The 23,462-nt window shown below is 43.5% G+C and overlaps 1 protein-coding gene across 2 annotated transcripts in view; it reads left to right on the forward strand.

Annotated features, from left to right (window-relative positions):
- Nucleotides 1-23,462, forward strand: part of CLCN1 (chloride voltage-gated channel 1) — a 185,244-nt gene that overhangs the window by 72,937 nt on the left and 88,845 nt on the right. For both annotated transcript variants that reach the window (XM_056529083.1, XM_056529084.1), the window contains exons 2-3: nt 21,285-21,417; nt 21,514-21,645. In XM_056529083.1, the coding sequence (XP_056385058.1) occupies nt 21,285-21,417; nt 21,514-21,645 (265 nt within the window). The remainder of the gene's footprint in view (nt 1-21,284; nt 21,418-21,513; nt 21,646-23,462) is intronic.

A 23,462-nucleotide genomic window follows, 5' to 3' on the forward strand; every position in this document is an offset into this window, starting at 1 on the left:
TCCGGGGTGGGGACTCTTAACGGAGCCAATATCTCAGTATGTAGACTGGTTGCTCCACCCCCTACTAACTGAATTCCCAACCCTTGTTAAGGATCCTAATGACTTTCTCCGGTCACTCGAGGGACTCCTGTTGCCTGAAAATTGTGTTCTTGTATCAATAGATATTGAAAGTCTTTGCACAAGTATACCTCAGGATAAAAGTATAGAATTAATCAGGGGTTTCCTTGAGTGTTCCAGAAAAATTAAAATTATGTCAATTTCATCTGTGATTCATTGATATTTGTCCTCTCCTGTAATTCCTTTAAATTTGGCAGTGATAGGTATGTACAAACGAGCGGGGTGGCCATGGGGACCCCAGTGGCCTGTACCCTGGCTAACTTGTATGTCGCAGGTCTTGAAAAGAAGTATGTGGTGACCCACGGTGATGGCGGGACCATGGGGTGTAGCGGTGTAGGTGGATGGGGCAGATGGTATTAACCCCAGGGGCAAGGTGTAATTAACCCCTAATGTTCATGACACCAGAGAAGTTTTTGGGTACCCAAACGGTATCTCCGCTATTCCAATAGCTAGGAAGTGAAATGAGAGTCCACCACCAGGTTATGGTTTAACGGAGGCTTTACTGAGGTCAGACAGTTGTTATAGTCTTTATAGCTCGGCCAGAATCCCAGAGAGTCGACCAGTAACACGGAAAGGGCCCTGCAGCTTGCTGGGACTTGTAGTTATTGTAATAGACTTTAGTTCAGCTATGCAGACTAGAATAGACTTGATCAGTGTCCTGACTTTAGTAGAGACAGCAGACATAGATGAGATGACTTTCTGACTATGTGGCTGGTGTGCGGGCGTTGTGGCCTCCAGGTGGACTGGACACAGGATCTGTCATGTCTGTGCTTTGCTTTCCTCAGCAGAAAGAGAGAAAATTGTAATGGCTGCCTCCTTGTATAGAGGGGGGCTGAGCCTAAGCCCATTGGTCAAGCTGTGGGTCATGTGTTAGACTGGTGCCCTCTGGGTAACATGTGACAACATAACATAACATGTGACATCTCACAGGTCCTTTCGATGACGTCTCACAGGTCTTTTATACTAACTATACATTAATACACTGACTACAATCCTATTAGAATAAATTACACTATAGTAACAGCAGGGGAGACACTGCAGGACCATGTCCTGTGCTGGGACATCACAAGTACATCTTTACAGACAGAAACAAATACATAGGGTCAATCACCCAGTACTGTACATTTGTCGATGACATTTTCATCGTTTGGACGGGTACGGAATCCTCTTTTGTGGACTTTGTGTCCGCCCTGAACAATGAAAATGACATGAATCTTAAAGGGGTTCTCCCTTGTTTTACTGTTTTTTGTTATTATGTTTGTGTGTTATGTGTGTATAAGAATGTGTTTTTTTTATATGTGTTGTGATTATGTATATATCTATTTTCTTACCTTTTGTGAAGATCCAGAAGCTGGCCCCTTTTTCTTCCAGTGGCTTGCTGTGTAACCTCGGCCTCCGCCATGTTGTGTTCGGTAAGTGGGATGTCGGGGGGGGTGTTCTTGCTTCTGTCCTTCCTATCTTCTGACGTCCGAGGCAAATCTTTTCTTCCTGTTTCTTCCGTGGCTCAGCGATGAATCTGCGGCCTCTTCCGGCGCATGCGCAGGTATTTTTTTTTAGGAAGGACAGAAGCAAGAACACACCCCCCGACATCCCACTTACCGAACACAACATGGCGGAGGCCAAGGTTACACAGCAAGCCGCTGGAAGAAAAAGGGGCCAGCTTCCGGATCTTCACAAAAGGTAAGAAAATACATATATACATAATCACAACACACATAAAAAAACACATACTTATACACACATAACACACAAACATAATAACAAAAAGCAGTATAAACAAGGGAGAACCCCTTTAAGTTCACATGGAAAACTGGAGGCTCCGAATTAGACTTTTTCGACGTAACGGTGAGCATGCTAGATGTGAGATAATCACTATGGGTTACCGCAAGCCCACTGCATGCAACTCTCTTTTGCGTTATGGAAGCTACCACCCTGAACATGTTAAGAGGGCTGTCCCTTATGGACAGTTCCTGAGATTAAGGAGAATCAACAGTCGGGAGGCAGACTTCCAGATGCAGGCGAGAGACTTACACGCACATTTATTACAAAGAGGGTACCCTACTACTGTACGCTGCATTAAAAAGGGCAAGTAGTGTCAAATGCGAATCCCTTATGACCAGTAAAAAATTCCCTGGGGAATTCAGATAGAAGAAAAAAAACATCAACAGTTTACATACAGTCCGACGGCCCAAAAAAAAAAAAAAACTGGTCCCTATTGCAGAATGATCCGGATCTAAAGGAGTATAGACCTCTGGTCACTTTAAAAAAATGTAGGAATCTGAAGAATCTCCTGGTCAGCAGTTCTTTAAGTGACCCGATCCCCAGTGCAACCTGGCTTAATAGAGATACACGGAAAGGTACATTTAAGTGCGGTAGTTGCAATTGGTGCAGTTTTTGCTGTACAGACAAGCTGGTCACCTTGGGAGCAATAGAAGTGGCCTGTAAAGATTTTGTGTGCTGCCGGACAAAAAATGTAGTCTACGCCATCCGCTGTGCCTGTTATAGATTCTATATCGGATGTACTACTTGTGCTGTAAACATCATATTTAGAGAGCATGTAAATTCTATAAAAACGGGTAAGGGAAGCCTGAGGATCATCTCTCATATAAGAGATAAACACAATAGTGATCCAAAAACCACGCAATTTATGGGAATAGAAAGAATAGGCACAGTGGGAAGCGTTGACACAAAGAAAATTCTCCTACGGAAAGAAGGGAGATGGATCTTGAAAACGAATGGAGGTCTCGGTTTGGATGATAGACTGGATACGGCATCTTGTAAATAAATCATTGCATTCTAAGAAGCTACAATGTGTGTTGTTTTTAACTTTAATATGGAAACGCCTACCTTCCGTGACGTGTGAGGAGAGGTGTATTTCCTGCCTCCAGGTGACGAAAGAGGCGTACTCTGAAGAAGCACCGGCCCTCGGCGCGAAAGCCGCTGTTCACTCCACACGCTGCGAACCCTAGCGTTCGATTGCACCTTCAATAAAAGACAAAGTCTGCACCTTTCAAGTGTCTCCGGCTCGTAAGTGCTCCCCCCCTTTTTTTTTTCTTCTACGACTGCCATGTAAAAATGCTTATACCGGCTGTTATTTGTATGTATTAGTTGTTGTAGTCAACAGGAGTTGTTGTTATTGTCGTGTGGTTGAAGCCGCATGTTGTGCGAGGAAAGTCTGCTGACATCAGCCTTATGGTTGGAGGCCCTGGGAGAAGTGTTCAGGAGGTGTAGAGAGAACACTTGAGGTGCTTGAAGAATCTGTTCCCTCAGGAATAGGGTCAGATGTGCAAAGTGACCCTCCTCATGTTAAATGATGACAAATGGTTAGGCAGAGATGTTGTATTTAGAGTCTGTGACAAGCTTAGGAGGTTTGTGTGAAAGGAACACTGATCTCAGGTCTCTGTAAACCTGACATTGACCTGCTGAGAGTTAAAATTTAATTATAAAATGGACTCATATAGATGTGTTCTACAACATCTAAGTCTCTGGTGTTTACTGGTAACTGGTTTGCATTTACTTCCAGGCAGTGGAAGAGAGGTGATATCTGGTAACTATAAAAGCAAGTACACTAAGCGATTGTTTGAGCTGGTGATTGTGTTTCTGTATACAAGAGTGTGAAGTATACAAGTGAGTGTAAGTATAAAAGTGAGAGGAACTTAAAATTCAGGGAGTTTAATTGAAATATTTGATTGTTTGTTTTTTTTCTGGTAATTTTTGCAATCCCCATATCAAGTATGGTCTCCATGTTGGAAAAGGCAGTCCAGTGTGCATCTTGCACAATGTATGCAATCCTTGAACAGCAGATTGAGGGTGCATATTGTTGTGTGAGATGTGTGCGAGTTATTCATTTGGAAGCCCACATCCTGGATCTAGAGGAGCAACTGGTAACACTGAGACGCATTGACAACTTGGAGAGGAGTCTCCTGCTCACTGAGCGGTCACTTTGTGGGGTAAAGGTGGAGGAGGATAGTGGGACGGAGGTGCAGGACAGTCAGGCAGCTAGCTGGGTAACAGTTAGAAAACAGGGTAGAGGGAAAAGTTTGCCTGGTTGGCAGATGAGGGGGATGCCATTCCCGGTGGCATAATTACCTGGGTCGGGTCCGCGCTGCTGCAGGCCTCCAGCGTGCGTCCCCTGCGTCGTTGCTATGCACGGCGCGGCGCACTGACGTCATGCGCCGCGTCGTGCAGCGCATAGCAACGACGCAGGGGACGCGCGCCGGAGGCCTGCAGCAGCGCGGACCCGACCCAGGTAATTATGCCACCGGGGATGGGGGGGAGGCAAAGGGGCAGCGGCGCCGGCAATGGGTGCCGCTGCCCCTTCTCTCCCCCTGGCTATCAGCGCCGGCAGTGGGGCGCCGGCACCGATAGTCAGGGGGACAGAATGGGCAGCGGCGCCGATAACCAGGGGGAGAGAAGGGCCGGCAGTAGGGCTCTAGACCCCAGGAAAGGCAGGGGGAGAGAAGCGGGCAGCGACGGCCTCTCTCCCCCTGCCTTTCCTGGGGGTATATCGGGGTAAACTTTTTTTACCCAAATATCCTTGGTAAAATGAGGGTGCGTGTTATAGGCCGGTGCGTGGTATACCCCGATAAATGTGGTAATTAACCAACAGACCTGACAGAGTAATTAATGTGCAGGTAGAAGGACACCTAGGAAATAGTGACCATAATATAATACATTATAACTTGTTCTTCAATAAGGGAATCTCTCGAGGGGCCACAAAAACAATGAACTTTAGGAAGGAAAAGTTTGACCAACTCCAAGAATCCCTTAACAATATCAAATGGGATAATGTCCTCAAAAACAACAATGCTGACATTAAATGGGAGACTTTTAAAAATATCTTAAATTCTCATTGTAAGATGTATATACCTTATGGGAATAAAAGGATCAGAAATAAAAAAAAAACAATATGGATGAATAAAAATGTTAAAGGGGCAATAAATGACAAAAATAAAGCATTTAAACTTCTAAAACACGACAGCAGTGAAGAAGCATTAAAAAGCTATAGAGAAAAATGTAGAATAAGTAAAAAACAGATAAAAGCCGCAAAAATAGAGACGGAAAGACTCATTGCCAAAGAGAGTAAAACTAACCCCAAAATGTTTAACTATATAAATAGCACAAAGGTTAAAAAGGAAAGTGTTGGCCCTTTAAAAAATGATGGGGAAGAAATTATAAACGGGGATCAGGAAAAAACAAATATATTAAACAAATTCTTCTCCACTGTATTCACCGAGGAAAATGAAATGCCAGGTGAAATACAGCGAGATAAGGTAAACTCCCCAGTACAGGTCACCTGTCTAACCCAGGAAGAAGTAAAGGTCACCTGTCTAACCCAGGAAGAAGTACAGTGCCGCTTACAAAAATCAAAATAGACTAATCGCCAGGTCCAGATGGCATTCACCCCCATGTTCTAAAGGAATTAAGTAATGCAATAGACAGACCCCTATTTCAGGGACTGTACAGTAACAGGGACTGTTCCCCAGGACTGGCGCATGGCAAATGTGGTGCCAATATTTAAAAAGGGGTCAAAAGGTGACCCCAGGTATTATAGGCCTGTTAGTTTAACCTCTGTTGTATGTAAATTGTTTGAGGGTTTTCTAAAGGATGCTATTTTGGAGCATTTGATAAAAATAAATGTGTGACTCCATATCAGCATTGGTTTATGAGGGATCGGTCCTGTCAAACTAACCTGATCAGCTTTTATGAGGAGGTGAGTTCCAGACTGGACCAGGGGCAATCGCTGGTCGTCGTATATCTGGATTTTTCCAAACCATTTGATACAGTGCCACATAAAAGGTTGGTGCATAAAATGAGAAGGATTGGGCTAGGGGAGAATGTGTGTAAGTCTGTAAGTTACTGGCTCAGTGATTGGAAACAGAAGGTGGTTACCGGTATTAATGGTACTTATTCTGATTGGGTGACTGTTTACTAGTGGGGACCACAGGGGTCAGTCTTGGGTCCTGTTCTATTTAAAATATTCATTAATGACCTTGAAGAGGGGTTGAATAGTAAAGTAGCAATATTTACAGATGATACTAAACTCTGTAAAGTGGTAAATACAATAGAGGAGAGTGCACTGTTACAAATGGATCTGGATAGGTTGGAGGTTTGGGCTGGGAAGTGGCAGATGAGGTTCAACACTGATAAATGTAAGGTAATGCACATGGGGAAGAAAAATCCGGGCTGGGATTATGTATTAAATGGGGGAACACTTGGGACGACTGTCATGGAAAAGGATTTAGGAGTCTTAGTTAATAGTAAATTTAGCTGTAGTGACCAGTGTCGGGCAGTTGCTGCCAAGGCAAATAAAATCATGGGGTGCATCAATAGGGGCATAGATGCCCACAACAAGGAAATAATTCTACCGCTGTACAAATCACTAGTCAGACCACACATAGAATACTGTGTACAGTACTGGGCACCAGTGTACAAGAAAGATATAGTGGAGCTGGAGAGGGTTCAAAAACGGGCAACCTGAGTAATACGGGGAATGGGAGGACTACAGTACACAGAAAGATTATCAGAATTAGGGTTATTTAGTTTAGAAAAAAGAAGGCTTAGGGGCGACCTAAAAGCAGTGTATAAATATATCAGGGGCAGTACAGAGATCTCTCCCATGATCTATTTATACCCAGGACTGTATCTATAACAAGGGGGCATCCTCTACGTTTAGAGGAAAGAAGATTTCTACACCAGCACAGACGGGGGTTCTTTACTGTAAGAGCAGGGAGTCTGTGGAACTCTCTGCCAGAGATGGTGGTCATGGTGAACTCAGTAAAAGAATTTAAAAGGGGTCTGGATGCATTTTTGGAGAATAATAACGTTACAGGTTATGGATACTAGATCTATATCAACTCAGTAGGGACTCATTAGGGTTATGGGTTGAACTTGATGGACTCTGCTCTTTTTTCGACATTATGAACTATGTCACTATGTTACAATACACTTGTACCTGGTATACAGTGGTTTGGTGCTCTTGGTGTACAGTGGTTTGCTGTCCTAAGTGTCCTATGTTCTGTGGTGTTTTTTGTTCTGTTCCTGATGATGCACTGTGGTTTTGTGTTCTTGTCCTTGGTGTACTGAGTTTGATGTCCCTGTCCCTGGTGTACTGTGGCTTAATGTTTCTGTTCCTGGTGTACAATGGTTGGGTGTATCTATCCCTGGTGTACTGTGGTTTGATGTCCTTTTCCCTGTGGTACTGTAGTTTGGTGCCTCTATCCCTGGTGTACAGTAGTTTGGTGTTCCTATCCCTGGTGTACTGTAGTTTGGTGTTCCTATCCCTGGTGTACTGTAGTTTGGTGTTCCTATACCTGGTGTACTGTAGTTTGGTGCCTCTATCCCTGGTCTACAGTAGTGTGGTGTTCCTATCCCTGGTGTACTGTAGTTTGGTGCCTCTATTCCTGATGTACTGTAGTTTGGTGCCTCTATCCATGGTGTACTGTAGTTTTGTGCCTCTATCCCTGGTATATTGTAGTTTGGTGTCTCTATTCCTGATGTACTGTGGTTTGGTGTTCGTATTCCTGATGTACTGTAGTTTGGTGTTCCTATCCCTGGAGTACTGTAGTTTGATGCCTCTATCCCAGATGTACTGTAGTTTGGTATTCCTATCCCTGATGTACTGTAGTTTGGTGCCTCTATCCCTGGTGTACTGTAGTTTGGTGCCTCTATCCCTGATGTACTGTAGTTTGGTGCCTCTATCCCTTGTGTACTGTAGTTTGGTGTCTCTATCCCTGGTGTACTGTAGTTTGGGGCTCCTGTCCCTGATGTACTGTAGTTTGGTGTCTCTATCCCTGATGTACTGTAGTTTGGTGTCTCTATCCCTGATGTACTGTAGTTTGGTGTCTCTATCCCTGATGTACTGTAGTTTGGTGTCTCTGTCCCTGACGTACTGTAGTTTGGTTTCTCTATCCCTGGTGTACTGTAGTTTGGTGTCTCTATCCCTGGTGTACTGTAGTTTATTGTCTCTATCCCTTGTGTACTGTAGTTTGGTGTCTCTATCCCTGGTGTACTGTAGTTTGGGGTTCCTGTCCCTGATGTACTGTAGTTTGGTGTCTATATCCCTGATGTGCTGTAGTTTGGTGTCTCTATTCCTGATGAACTGTAGTTTGGTGCCTCTATCCCTGATGTACTGTAGTTTGTTGCCTCTATTTCTGATGTACTGTAGTTTGGTGTCTCTATCCCTGGTGTACTGTAGTTTGGTGTTCCTATCCCTGATGTACTGTAGTTTGGTGCCTCTATCCCTGATGTACTGTAGTTTCGTGCCTCTATTCCTGATGTACTGTAGTTTGGTGTCTCTGTCCCTGATGTACTGTAGTTTGGTGTCTCTATCCCTGGTGTACTGTAGTTTGGTGTCTCTATTCCTGATGTACTGTAGTTTGGTGCTCTATCCCTGGTGTACTGTAGTTTGGTGTCTCTATTCCTGATGTACTGTAGTTTGGTGCCTCTATCCCTGGTGTACTGTAGTTTTGTTTCTCTATCCCTGGTGTACTGTAGTTTTGTGTCTCTATCCCTGATGAACTGTAGTTTAGTGCCTCTATTCTTGATGTACTGTAGTTTGGTGCCTCTATTCCTGATGTACTGTAGTTTGGTGTTCCTATCCCTGATGTACTGTAGTTCGGTGTTCCTGTCCCTGCTGTACAGTAGTTTGGTGTTCCTATCCCTGGTGTTCTGTAGTTTGGTGTCTCTATCCCTGATGTACTGTAGTTTGGTGTCTCTATCCCTGATGTACTGTAGTTTGGTGTTCCTATCCCTGGTGTTCTGTAGTTTGGTGTCTCTATCCTTGATGAACTGTAGTTTGGTGTCTCTATTCCTGATGTACTGTAGTTTGGTGCCTCTATCCCTGATGTACTGTAGTTTGGTGTCTCTATCCCTGATGCACTGTAGTTTGGTGTCTCTATTCCTGATGTACTGTAGATTGGTGCCTCTATTCCTGATGTACTGTAGTTTGGTGCCTCTATTCCTGATGTACAGTAGTTTGGTGTTCCTATCCCTGGTGTACTGTAGTTTGGTGTCTCTATCCCTGATGTACTGTAGTTTGATGTCTCTATCCCTGGTGTACTGTAGTTTGGTGTCTCTATCCCTGGTGTACTGTAGATTGGTGCCTCTATTCTTGATGTACTGTAGTTTGGTGCCACTATTCCTGATGTACTGTAGTTTGGTGTTCCTGTCCCTGCTGTACAGTAGTTTGGTGTTCCTATCCCTGGTGTACTGTAGTTTGGTGTCTCTATCCCTGATGTACTGTAGTTTGGTGTCTCTATCCCTGATGTACTGTAGTTTGGTGTTCCTATCCCTGATGTACTGTAGTTTGGTGTCTCTATCCCTGATGTACTGTAGTTTGGTGTTTCTATCCCTGATGTACTGTAGTTTGGTGTCTCTATTCCTGATGTACTGTAGTTTGGTGCTCTATCCCTGGTGTACTGTAGTTTGGTGTCTCTATCCCTGTTGTACTGTAGTTTGGTGTCTCTATCCCTGATGTACTGTAGTTTGGTGTTCCTATCCCTGGTGTTCTGTAGTTTGGTGTCTCTATCCCTGATGAACTGTAGTTTGGTGTCTCTATTCCTGATGTACTGTAGTTTGGTGTCTCTATCCCTGATGTACTGTAGTTTGGTGTCTCTATCCCTGATGCACTGTAGTTTGGTGTCTCTATTCCTGATGTACTGTAGATTGGTGCCTCTATTCCTGATGTACTGTAGTTTGGTGCCTCTATTCCTGATGTACAGTAGTTTGGTGTTCCTATCCCTGGTGTACTGTAGTTTGGTGTCTCTATCCCTGATGTACTGTAGTTTGATGTCTCTATCCCTGGTGTACTGTAGTTTGGTGTCTCTATCCCTGGTGTACTGTAGTTTGGTGCCTCTATTCTTGATGTACTGTAGTTTGGTGCCTCTATTCCTGATGTACTGTAGTTTGGTGTTCCTGTCCCTGCTGTACAGTAGTTTGGTGTTCCTATCCCTGGTGTACTGTAGTTTGGTGTCTCTATCCCTGATGTACTGTAGTTTGGTGTCTCTATCCCTGGTGTACTGTAGTTTGGTGTCTCTATCCCTGATGTACTGTAGTTTGGTGTCTCTATCCCTGATGTACTGTAGTTTGGTGTTTCTATCCCTGATGTACTGTAGTTTGGTGTCTCTATTCCTGATGTACTGTAGTTTGGTGCTCTATCCCTGGTGTACTGTAGTTTGGTGTCTCTATCCCTGTTGTACTGTAGTTTGGTGTCTCTATCCCTGATGTACTGTAGTTTGGTGCCTCTATCCCTGATGTTCTGTAGTTTGGTGTCTCTATCCCTGATGTACTGTAGTTTGGTGTTCCTATCCCTGATGTACTGTAGTTTGGTGTCTCTATCCCTGGTGTACTGTAGTTTGGTGTCTCTATTCCTGATGTACTGTAGTTTGGTGTCTCTATTCCTGATGTACTGTAGTTTGGTGCTCTATCCCTGGTGTACTGTAGTTTGGTGTCTCTATCCCTGTTGTACTGTAGTTTGGTGTCTCTATCCCTGATGTACTGTAGTTTGGTGCCTCTATCCCTGATGTACTGTAGTTTGGTGTCTCTATCCCTGTTGTACTGTAGTTTGGTGTCTCTATCCCTGATGTACTGTAGTTTGGTGCCTCTATCCCTGATGTACTGTAGTTTGGGGTCTCTATCCCTGGTGTACTGTAGTTTGGTGTCTCTATTCCTGATGTACTGTAGTTTGGTGTTCCTATCCCTGATGTACTGTAGTTCGGTGTTCCTGTCCCTGCTGTACAGTAGTTTGGTGTTCCTATCCCTGGTGTTCTGTAGTTTGGTGTCTCTATCCCTGATGTACTGTAGTTTGGTGTCTCTATCCCTGATGTACTGTAGTTTGGTGTTCCTATCCCTGGTGTTCTGTAGTTTGGTGTCTCTATCCCTGATGAACTGTAGTTTGGTGTCTCTATTCCTGATGTACTGTAGTTTGGTGTCTCTATCCCTGATGTACTGTAGTTTGGTGTCTCTATCCCTGATGCACTGTAGTTTGGTGTCTCTATTCCTGATGTACTGTAGATTGGTGCCTCTATTCCTGATGTACTGTAGTTTGGTGCCTCTATTCCTGATGTACAGTAGTTCGGTGTTCCTATCCCTGGTGTACTGTAGTTTGGTGTCTCTATCCCTGATGTACTGTAGTTTGATGTCTCTATCCCTGGTGTACTGTAGTTTGGTGTCTCTATCCCTGGTGTACTGTAGTTTGGTGCCTCTATTCTTGATGTACTGTAGTTTGGTGCCTCTATTCCTGATGTACTGTAGTTTGGTGTTCCTGTCCCTGCTGTACAGTAGTTTGGTGTTCCTATCACTGGTGTACTGTAGTTTGGTGTCTCTATCCCTGATGTACTGTAGTTTGGTGTCTCTATCCCTGATGTACTGTAGTTTGGTGTTCCTATCCCTGATGTACTGTAGTTTGGTGTCTCTATCCCTGATGTACTGTAGTTTGGTGTTTCTATCCCTGATGTACTGTAGTTTGGTGTCTCTATTCCTGTTGTACTGTAGTTTGGTGTCTCTATCCCTGATGTACTGTAGTTTGGTGCCTCTATCCCTGATGTTCTGTAGTTTGGTGTCTCTATCCCTGATGTACTGTAGTTTGGTGTTCCTATCCCTGATGTACTGTAGTTTGGTGTCTCTATCCCTGGTGTACTGTAGTTTGGTGTCTCTATTCCTGATGTACTGTAGTTTGGTGTCTCTATTCCTGATGTACTGTAGTTTGGTGCTCTATCCCTGGTGTACTGTAGTTTGGTGTCTCTATCCCTGTTGTACTGTAGTTTGGTGTCTCTATCCCTGATGTACTGTAGTTTGGTGCCTCTATCCCTGATGTACTGTAGTTTGGTGTCTCTATCCCTGTTGTACTGTAGTTTGGTGTCTCTATCCCTGATGTACTGTAGTTTGGTGCCTCTATCCCTGATGTACTGTAGTTTGGGGTCTCTATCCCTGGTGTACTGTAGTTTGGTGTCTCTATTCCTGATGTACTGTAGTTTGGTGTTCCTATCCCTGATGTACTGTAGTTCGGTGTTCCTGTCCCTGCTGTACAGTAGTTTGGTGTTCCTATCCCTGGTGTTCTGTAGTTTGGTGTCTCTATCCCTGATGTACTGTAGTTTGGTGTCTCTATCCCTGATGTACTGTAGTTTGGTGTTCCTATCCCTGGTGTTCTGTAGTTTGGTGTCTCTATCCCTGATGAACTGTAGTTTGGTGTCTCTATTCCTGATGTACTGTAGTTTGGTGTCTCTATCCCTGATGTACTGTAGTTTGGTGTCTCTATCCCTGATGCACTGTAGTTTGGTGTCTCTATTCCTGATGTACTGTAGATTGGTGCCTCTATTCCTGATGTACTGTAGTTTGGTGTTCCTATCCCTGGTGTACTGTAGTTTGGTGTCTCTATCCCTGATGTACTGTAGTTTGATGTCTCTATCCCTGGTGTACTGTAGTTTGGTGTCTCTATCCCTGGTGTACTGTAGTTTGGTGCCTCTATTCTTGATGTACTGTAGTTTGGTGCCTCTATTCCTGATGTACTGTAGTTTGGTGTTCCTGTCCCTGCTGTACAGTAGTTTGGTGTTCCTATCACTGGTGTACTGTAGTTTGGTGTCTCTATCCCTGATGTACTGTAGTTTGGTGTCTCTATCCCTGATGTACTGTAGTTTGGTGTTCCTATCCCTGATGTACTGTAGTTTGGTGTCTCTATCCCTGATGTACTGTAGTTTGGTGTTTCTATCCCTGATGTACTGTAGTTTGGTGTCTCTATTCCTGTTGTACTGTAGTTTGGTGTCTCTATCCCTGATGTACTGTAGTTTGGTGCCTCTATCCCTGATGTTCTGTAGTTTGGTGTCTCTATCCCTGATGTACTGTAGTTTGGTGTTCCTATCCCTGATGTACTGTAGTTTGGTGTCTCTATCCCTGGTGTACTGTAGTTTGGTGTCTCTATTCCTGATGTACTGTAGTTTGGTGTCTCTATTCCTGATGTACTGTAGTTTGGTGCTCTATCCCTGGTGTACTGTAGTTTGGTGTCTCTATCCCTGTTGTACTGTAGTTTGGTGTCTCTATCCCTGATGTACTGTAGTTTGGTGCCTCTATCCCTGATGTACTGTAGTTTGGTGTCTCTATCCCTGTTGTACTGTAGTTTGGTGTCTCTATCCCTGATGTACTGTAGTTTGGTGCCTCTATCCCTGATGTACTGTAGTTTGGGGTCTCTATCCCTGGTGTACTGTAGTTTGGTGTCTCTATTCCTGATGTACTGTAGTTTGGTGTTCCTATCCCTGATGTACTGTAGTTCGGTGTTCCTGTCCCTGCTGTACAGTAGTTTGGTGTTCCTATCCCTGGTGTTCTGTAGTTTGGTGTCTCTATCCCTGATGTACTGTAGTTTGGTGTCTCTATCCCTGATGTACTGTAGTTTGGTGTTCCTATCCCTGGTGTTCTGTAGTTTGGTGTCTCTATCCCTGATGAACTGTAGTTTGGTGTCTCTATTCCTGATGTACTGTAGTTTGGTGTCTCTATCCCTGATGTACTGTAGTTTGGTGTCTCTATCCCTGATGCACTGTAGTTTGGTGTCTCTATTCCTGATGTACTGTAGATTGGTGCCTCTATTCCTGATGTACTGTAGTTTGGTGCCTCTATTCCTGATGTACAGTAGTTCGGTGTTCCTATCCCTGGTGTACTGTAGTTTGGTGTCTCTATCCCTGATGTACTGTAGTTTGATGTCTCTATCCCTGGTGTACTGTAGTTTGGTGTCTCTATCCCTGGTGTACTGTAGTTTGGTGCCTCTATTCTTGATGTACTGTAGTTTGGTGCCTCTATTCCTGATGTACTGTAGTTTGGTGTTCCTGTCCCTGCTGTACAGTAGTTTGGTGTTCCTATCACTGGTGTACTGTAGTTTGGTGTCTCTATCCCTGATGTACTGTAGTTTGGTGTCTCTATCCCTGATGTACTGTAGTTTGGTGTCTCTATCCCTGATGTACTGTAGTTTGGTGTTTCTATCCCTGATGTACTGTAGTTTGGTGTCTCTATTCCTGATGTACTGTAGTTTGGTGCTCTATCCCTGGTGTACTGTAGTTTGGTGTCTCTATCCCTGTTGTACTGTAGTTTGGTGTCTCTATCCCTGATGTACTGTAGTTTGGTGCCTCTATCCCTGATGTTCTGTAGTTTGGTGTCTCTATCCCTGATGTACTGTAGTTTGGTGTTCCTATCCCTGATGTACTGTAGTTTGGTGTCTCTATCCCTGGTGTACTGTAGTTTGGTGTCTCTATTCCTGATGTACTGTAGTTTGGTGTCTCTATTCCTGATGTACTGTAGTTTGGTGCTCTATCCCTGGTGTACTGTAGTTTGGTGTCTCTATCCCTGTTGTACTGTAGTTTGGTGTCTCTATCCCTGATGTACTGTAGTTTGGTGCCTCTATCCCTGATGTACTGTAGTTTGGTGTCTCTATCCCTGTTGTACTGTAGTTTGGTGTCTCTATCCCTGATGTACTGTAGTTTGGTGCCTCTATCCCTGATGTACTGTAGTTTGGTGTCTCTATCCCTGATGTACTGTAGTTTGGGGTCTCTATCCCTGGTGTACTGTAGTTTGGTGTCTCTATTCCTGATGTACTGTAGTTTGGTGCTCTATCCCTGGTGTACTGTAGTTTGGTGTCTCTATCCCTGATGTACTGTAGTTTGGTGCCTCTATCCCTGATGTACTGTAGTTTGGTGTCTCTATCCCTGATGTACTGTAGTTCGGTGTTCCTATCCCTGATGTACTGTAGTTTGGTGTCTCTCTCCCTGGTGTACTGTAGTTTGGTGTCTCTATCCCTGATGTACTGTAGTTTGGTGCCTCTATTCCTGATGTACTGTAGTTTGGTGTTCCTGTCCCTGCTGTACAGTAGTTTGGTGTTCCTATCCCTGGTGTACTGTAGTTTGGTGCCTCTATCCCTGATGTACTGTAGTTTGGTGTCTCTATCCCTGATGTACTATAGTTTGGTGTCTATATCCCTGATGTACTGTAGTTTGGTGTCTCTATCCCTGGTGTACTGTAGTTTGGTGCTCTATCCCTGGTGTACTGTAGTTTGGTGTCTCTATCCCTGTTGTACTGTAGTTTGGTGTCTCTATCCCTGATGTTCTGTAGTTTGGTGCCTCTATTCCTGATGTACTGTAGTTTGGTGTCTCTATCCCTGGTGTACTGTAGTTTGGTGTCTCTATCCCTGATGTACTGTAGTTTGGTGTTCCTATCCCTGATGTACTGTAGTTTGGTGTCTCTATCCCTGATGTACTGTAGTTTGGTGTTCCTATCCCTGATGTACTGTAGTTTGGTGCCTCTATCCCTGATGTACTGTAGTTTGGTGTCTCTATTTCTGATGTACTGTAGTTTGGTGCTCTATTCCTGCTGTACTGTAGTTTGGTGTTCCTATCCCTGATGTACTGTAGTTTGGTGTCTCTATCCCTGATGTACTGTAGTTTGGTGTCTTTATTCCTGATGTACTGTAGTTTGGTGTCTCTATTCCTGATGTACTGTAGTTTGGTGCTCTATTCCTGATGTGCAGTGGTTTGGTGTCTCTATTCCTGATGTACTGTAGTTTGGTGTCTCTATCCCTGATGTACTGTAGTTTGGTGCCTCTATTCCTGATGTACTGCAGTTTGGTGTCTCTATCCCTGGTGTACTGTAGTTTGGTGCCTCTATTCCTGATGTACTGTAGTTTGGTGTCTCTATTCCTGATGTACTGTAGTTTGGTGCTCTATTCCTGATGTACTGTAGTTTGGTGTCTCTATTCCTGATGTACTGTAGTTTGGTGTCTCTATTCCTGATGTACTGTAGTTTGGTGTCTCTATTCCTGATGTACTGTAGTTTGGTGTCTCTATTCCTGATGTACTGTAGTTTGGTGTCTCTATCCCTGATGTACTGTAGTTCGGTGTTCCTATTCCTGATGTACTGTAGTTTGGTGTCTCTATCCCTGATGTACTGTAGTTTGGTGCTCTATCCCTGGTGTACTGTAGTTTGGTGTCTCTATCCCTGATGTACTGTAGTTTGGTGTCTCTATCCCTGATGTACTGTAGTTTGGTGCTCTATTCCTGATGTACAGTGGTTTGGTGCTCTATTCCTGATGTACTGTAGTTTGGTGCTCTATTCCTGATGTACTGTAGTTTGGTGTCTCTATCCCTGATGTACTGTAGTTTGGTGTCTCTATCCCTGGTGTACTGTAGTTTGGTGTCTCTATTCCTGATGTACTGTAGTTTGGTGTCTCTATCCCTGATGTACTGTAGTTTGGTGTCTCTATTCCTGATGTACTGTAGTTTGGTGCCTCTATTCCTGATGTACTGTAGTTTGGTGTCTCTATTCCTGATGTACTGTAGTTTGGTGCTCTATTCCTGATGTACTGTAGTTTGGTGTCTCTATTCCTGATGTACTGTAGTTTGGTGTCTCTATTCCTGAAGTACTGTAGTTTGGTGTCTCTATTCCTGATGTACTGTAGTTTGGTGTCTCTATTCCTGATGTACTGTAGTTTGGTGTCTCTATCCCTGATGTACTGTAGTTCGGTGTTCCTATTCCTGATGTACTGTAGTTTGGTGTCTCTATCCCTGATGTACTGTAGTTTGGTGCTCTATCCCTGGTGTACTGTAGTTTGGTGTCTCTATCCCTGATGTACTGTAGTTTGGTGTCTCTATCCCTGATGTACTGTAGTTTGGTGCTCTATTCCTGATGTACAGTGGTTTGGTGCTCTATTCCTGATGTACTGTAGTTTGGTGCTCTATTCCTGATGTACTGTAGTTTGGTGTCTCTATCCCTGATGTACTGTAGTTTGGTGTCTCTATTCCTGATGTACTGTAGTTTGGTGTCTCTATTCCTGATGTACTGTAGTTTGGTGTCTCTATTCCTGATGTACTGTAGTTTGGTGTCTCTATCCCTGGTGTACTGTAGTTTGGTGTCTCTATCCCTGGTGTACTGTAGTTTGGTGCCTCTATCCCTGATGTACTGTAGTTTGGTGTTCCTATCCCTGATGTACTGTAGTTTGGTGTTCCTATCCCTGATGTACTGTAGTTTGGTGTCTCTATTCCTGATGTACAGTGGTTTGGTGCCTCTATTCCTGATGTACTGTAGTTTGGTGTTCCTATCCCTGATGTACTGTAGTTTGGTGTTCCTATCCCTGATGTACTGTAGTTTGGTGCTCTATTCCTGATGTACAGTGGTTTGGTGCCTCTATCCCTGATGTACTGTAGTTTGGTGTCTCTATCCCTGATGTACTGTAGTTTGGTGCTCTATTCCTGATGTACAGTGGTTTGGTGCCTCTATCCCTGATGTACTGTAGTTTGGTGTCTCTATCCCTGATGTACTGTAGTTTGGTGCTCTATTCCTGATGTACTGTAGTTTGGTGTTCCTATCCCTGATGTACTGTAGTTTGGTGTCTCTATCCCTGATGTACTGTAGTTTGGTGTCTCTATCCCTGGTGTACTGTAGTTTGGTGTCTCTATCCCTGGTGTACTGTAGTTTGGTGCCTCTATCCCTGATGTTCTGTAGTTTGGTGCCTCTATCCCTGATGTACTGTAGTTTGGTGTTCCTATCCCTGGTGTACTGTAGTTTGGTGTCTCTATCCCTGATGAACTGTAGTTTGGTGCCTCTATCCCTGATGTACTGTAGTTTGGTGTTCCTATCCCTGATGTACTGTAGTTTGGTGTTCCTATCCCTGATGTACTGTAGTTTGGTGTTCCTATCCCTGATGTACTGTAGTTTGGTGCTCTATTCCTGATGTACAGTGGTTTGGTGCCTCTATTCCTGATGTACTGTAGTTTGGTGTTCCTATCCCTGATGTACTGTAGTTTGGTGTTCCTATCCCTGATGTACTGTAGTTTGGTGCTCTATTCCTGATGTACAGTGGTTTGGTGCCTCTATCCCTGATGTACTGTAGTTTGGTGTCTCTATCCCTGATGTACTGTAGTTTGGTGCTCTATTCCTGATGTACAGTGGTTTGGTGCCTCTATCCCTGATGTACTGTAGTTTGGTGTCTCTATCCCTGATGTACTGTAGTTTGGTGTTCCTATCCCTGATGTACTGTAGTTTGGTGCTCTATTCCTGATGTACAGTGGTTTGGTGTACACAGTGGCCCTCATTCACTAACAGGATCCCAACACTTTTTGTCGGGTTTTGCGCCAGAATTCTGTCTGCGCCAGAATCTGGTGCACAACCCGACAAAATCAAAATCACTCAGAGTGGAAAAAAAAACTACAAAAGGGGCGTTTTTCCCAACAAAAGGGGCGTGTTCCCGACAAAAAGAGAAAAAACCCTCAGATATATGTCTGACCCTCACATCATACATGTACAAATGCCGGCTCATCACTATGAATGACAAGTAAGCTATTGGCAGCAGCGCGAGCCTCCACTCCCTGCACTTCTTTACTTGTCATTCATAGCGGTGAGCCGGCACCTGTATATATAGATGCTGTGAGGGTCAGACATATATCCATATATCCATATGTCTGACCCCTACCGCGCAGCTGCTGCCCGCTATGAATGACAAACTCTTACAGCGAGAGCAAGCAGCACCCCTCCGCTCCCCCGCTAATAGAGTTTTCATTCATTGGCAGCCAGGGGAGGGAGAAGATGAAGATTAATATGTGCAGCTTGGGGAGGCAGTATATATATAAATATGCGCAGTGGGGGTCAGTATATGCGCAGCGGGGGTCAGTATAGATATATAATAGCGCTTGGGGGCAGTACATTTATTCAAGTGCAGCGGCCACTAAGTTTGATATAGCGCAGCAGGGGGAAAGATATATAGAAACGCTGGAGGGGCCAGATATATACCTCCCCCCCCCCCCCCCCCCCAGCGATTCTATACATCTTTGCATACCACAGCGCTTCTATATTAAATCCCTGCCAGGAGCACTGATTGGCTCCTCGGTCCCGGCCATTCAGGGCTTCTGGTGGGGAATTTAAAAATGAAAGTTTACAGTACATTGCAGGGGATCGGAACATGCAGCCCGCTCCCCTGCTTAATAACTTTTGATCGGATCGGGTCTCAGTAGTGAGACCCGGTGCGATCAATCCCTCAGCCCCTCTACTACTACCCCCAACATGGAACAGACCCTGTTCCATGATGGGGGTAGTAGTACAAGCACTAATGCAGTCAGAATTTGCAGAGACTTTTTTCTGTCGCACAGAATACATTTTGTGCGACAGAAAAAAAAACCTGCGACAGAAAGAAAGGGAAATTGGGCGACAGATTCGTAAATCACAAGGAAAAAAAAGACGAGTACACTGAAAAAAAACCTAACCGACACTCCAGTCTTAGTAAATGAGGACCAATGTTGTCTTATTCAGACAGTCCCTGGTGTTAAGTGGCTTATTAGTACCGCAGTTTCTAGTATCTATTCTTGTCCTGACAAACTCCCTGTTGTCCATATTAATTTGCTTATCTTTCCCCTGGTGTTTACATTTGATTTCGTAGTCCTTTAGATTGGTCGTCCTCGCCCTCGTGTCCCGTAATGATACAGAGCTGTGTTTTCCAAACAGTGTGTCTCCAGCTGTTGCAAAACTACAACTCCCAGCATGCCCGGACAGCCAACGGCTGTCCAGGCATGCTGGTAGTTGTAGTTTTGCAACAGCTGGAGACACACTGTTTGGAAAACACTGTCGTAGAGGTACTGATTTATGGGATGCAAAGAGTAAACAAATGACCAACATTTTCATTTTGTTGAGTAATAATATGTAGTATTCCTGATCATTATTTAAGAATTATCCCCCCCCCCCCCCCCCAAAAAAAAAAAAAGGATAGATACACAATATTGCCCGTATTTGCCTTTTTCAGAAAAAAAGATAAGATACAGAAGAACAAATATTCCAAGTTGCTATTTTGGTATTTACTTTTCAGCTTTTCGTGTGTCCAAGCTGAGTGTTCATTTATTAAAGTTTTATTTAAAAAGTAGATGAAAGGTCAGGCGGTAGATGCCAAGAACCGGGATATTTGGTTAAACTGAGTAGATATAGACTATATAATTTATTTTCTAAAATGGTATGTAAACTATATTTCTGCAATGCCCTTAAAATAAAAAGTTTAACAAACTTGCAAAAAGACTTGATTACAATAAAATCCCCCACTATTTTTTGGTATACAGCTCATAAGTGCAGCCATGTATCTCCATGGTTAAACATTAGATTAACTATAGCAATGATTTTGTATGGCTGACCATGTCATTTGTGTGGGGGCCTCCTAACCTCCCCTGGTAGCAGATGTCGGGGGAGAGAAGGCTTTAGGGGGGTACGCCGGTGGAAAACAATTTTTTTTCATATAAACTGGCTCCAGAAAGTTAAAGGGGTTATCCAGAAAAAAACTTTCTTATATAGATCAACTGGCTCCAGAAAGTTAAACAGATTTGTAAATTATTTCTATTTAAAAAAAAAATCTTAATCCTTTCAGTACTTATGAGCTGCTGAAGTTGAGTTGTTCCTTTCTGGCTAAGTCCTCTCTGATGACACCTGTCTTGGGAACTGTCCAGAGTAGAAGCAAATCCCCATAGCAAACCTCTTCTACTCTGTGCAGTTCCCGAGACAAGCAGAGATGTCAGCAGACAGAAAAGAACAACTTAACTTCAGCAGCTAATAATTATTGGAAGGATTAATATTTTTTACATTTAAGTAATTTACAAATCTGTTTAACTTTCTGGAGTCAGTATATATATATATATATATATATATATATATATATATATAGATATAGATATAGATATATATATATATAATATTTTTCCTGGAATACCCCTTTAAACAGAATTGTAAATTACTTCTATTAAAAAAAATCTTAATCCTTCCAGTACTTATTAGCTGCTGTATGCTACAGAGGAGGAAGTTGTATAATTTTTTCCAGTCTGACCACAGAGCTCTCTAAGAATATTGTATCCCATAGAACCTGAAGCCTGACAGGGTTCAAAAGTTTCCTCTGCCCTATATGTGGAGACCAATACTATCAAAAAATGGGTAATAGTTATGGGGGCCCTGTTACAGATTTTTGCACTAGGACCCAAGAGGATCAAGTTAGCCCTTGGTCTGGTGATTCACCAATGAAGCGTGGACCTTTTTATGTCTCTTTACTGTTTCCAGGGAGCAGTGACTGGCCCCGGTAAGGCATCCAGCTCACTTTGTATCCAATTGGTTTTTCATGATGACCCTTTGAGTTTGTCTTCTAACCTGTTTGGGGTACGTGTTGTGTCTCCTAACAGACCTATGGCCACTATACAGAAGAACTTTCTCACTTTGCCCGTAAGGAAGCTGCCAGATTACTCCAAGAGAAGCAAAGTTCAAGCGCGTCCAAACCCCCCGATGTGCAGAAGCAGTGTTACTCCAAGTGTCACGGTGAGGAATAGGCCGTTTCGAGAGGACGCTCTTACACACCTGAAGACTGTCTTTACGGTCAACCTCCATCTTCATGACACATCTTCTGTTTTTCAGCCTGTGCACAGCGGGTAAAAAAATATTTCATCAAAAAGTTGGGAGAAGACTGGATATTCCTTGTTCTTCTTGGTCTTGTCATGGCATTGGTGAGCTGGAGCATGGACTACGCCAGTGCAAAGAGTATACAGGGTAACATTGGTTATGTAAATGATTATCGACAATTTGTATCTTTGTACACCATTTAAAGTGCACCTCTACAGCTCTATTTTGGAGTTTTGCAGAGAAAATAACCACTAGAACCACCTCTATTCCCAGGTTAGGGGGATGGAATTGGGACAAACCATTCATTATTTGGCTAGGAGTCTTTGCTGGTGACTAGATTCTGCTGCACAGAGAAAATGCTTTTGCAAATGCAATGTGAGGAAAGTTTTGCAAGACTTAACCCAATGCTTTCTGACTGTCTGGATATGCTGGGAGTTGCAGTTTTGCAACAGCTAGAGGCATCTTGGTTGGGAAATAGTGCTTTAGAGAAAAGAATAGTGTTGAGCGGCAGAGGCCATATTTGAATTCGCGATATTTTGCGAATATATGGACGAATATTCGTCATATATTCGCAAAATTCGCATATTCGCGTTTTATTTTCGCATATACGTAAATGCGCATATGAGAAAATTCGCATATACAAAAATTTGTAGATGAGAAAATTCACATACGCGAAAATTAGCGTATGCAAATTTTCGCATATGCGAAAATCTGCACGCCAGTCTCACACAGTAGTATTAGAGCCTTCTTTACACCACACAAGCTGGAAGCAGAGAGGGATGATCACTGTGATGTGTACTTTGAAAAAAAAAATATGAATATTCGGAATTGCGAATATATAGTGCTAAATTCACGAATATTCACGAATATGCGATATTCGCAAATAAAATTCGCATTGCGAATTTTCGCGAGCAACACTAGAAAACAACCACCTCCATTCTTGGGTTAGGGGGATAGAATTGGGGCAACTCCATTATTTGGCCATGAGTCCGGTGAGTTTTGCAGAGCTTTTTTCGGAGGGTTTTATGGCTGTCAAAGGCTGTCCGGGCAAGCTGGGAGTTATAGTTTTGCAACAGCTGCAGACACCCTGGTTGTGAGACCATGCTCTGAATTATAGTTGGAAAACAGTGCTTTAGAGAAAAGAACTAGAACCACCTCCATTCCCAGGTTAGGGGGATGGAATAGGGACAAACCATGCATTATTTGGCTAGGAGTCTTTGCTTGTGACTAGATTCTGCTGTGCAGAGAAAATGATTTTGCAAATACAATGTGAGGCAAGTTTTCAAAGACTTAACCCATTTCTTTTGGCTGTCCCGGCATGCTGGGAGTTGCAGTTTTGCAACAGCTGGAGGCATCTTGGTTGGGAAATAGTGCTTTAGAGAAAAGAACCACTAGAACCACCTCCATTCCCAGATTAGATGTATAGAATTGGGACAACTCGTGCATTATTTGGCTAGGAGTCTTTGCTAGTGACTAGATTCTGCTGTACAGAGAAAATGCTTTTGCAAACACAATGTGAGACAGGTTTTGAAATACTTAACCCTTTGTATTTTGCTGTCCAGGCATGTAGTTTTGCAACAGCTGGAGGCACACTGGTTGGGAAACAGTGCTTTAGAGAAGTTAACCACTAGAACCACCTCTAGTCCCAGGGTAGACTGGGAAACATTGCTGTACAGGTACACTTTAAAGGGGTACTCCGGTGGAAAACATTTTTTTTTTTTAAATCAACATGTACCAGAAAGTAAAACAGATTTGTAAATTACTTCTATTTAAAAATCTTAATCATTCCAGCACTTATCAGCTGCTGTATGCTCCAGAGGAAGTTATTTTCTTTTTATATTTCTTTTCTGTCTGACCACAGTGCTCTCTGCTGACACCTCTGTCCATGTCTGGAACTGTCCAGAGCAGGAGAGGTTTGCTATGGGGATTTGCTCCTACTCTGGACAGTTCCTGACATGGACAGA

The sequence above is a fragment of the Hyla sarda genome, chromosome 7, assembly GCF_029499605.1.
Source record: "Hyla sarda isolate aHylSar1 chromosome 7, aHylSar1.hap1, whole genome shotgun sequence".
In the NCBI taxonomy this organism is placed as follows: domain Eukaryota; kingdom Metazoa; phylum Chordata; class Amphibia; order Anura; family Hylidae; genus Hyla; species Hyla sarda.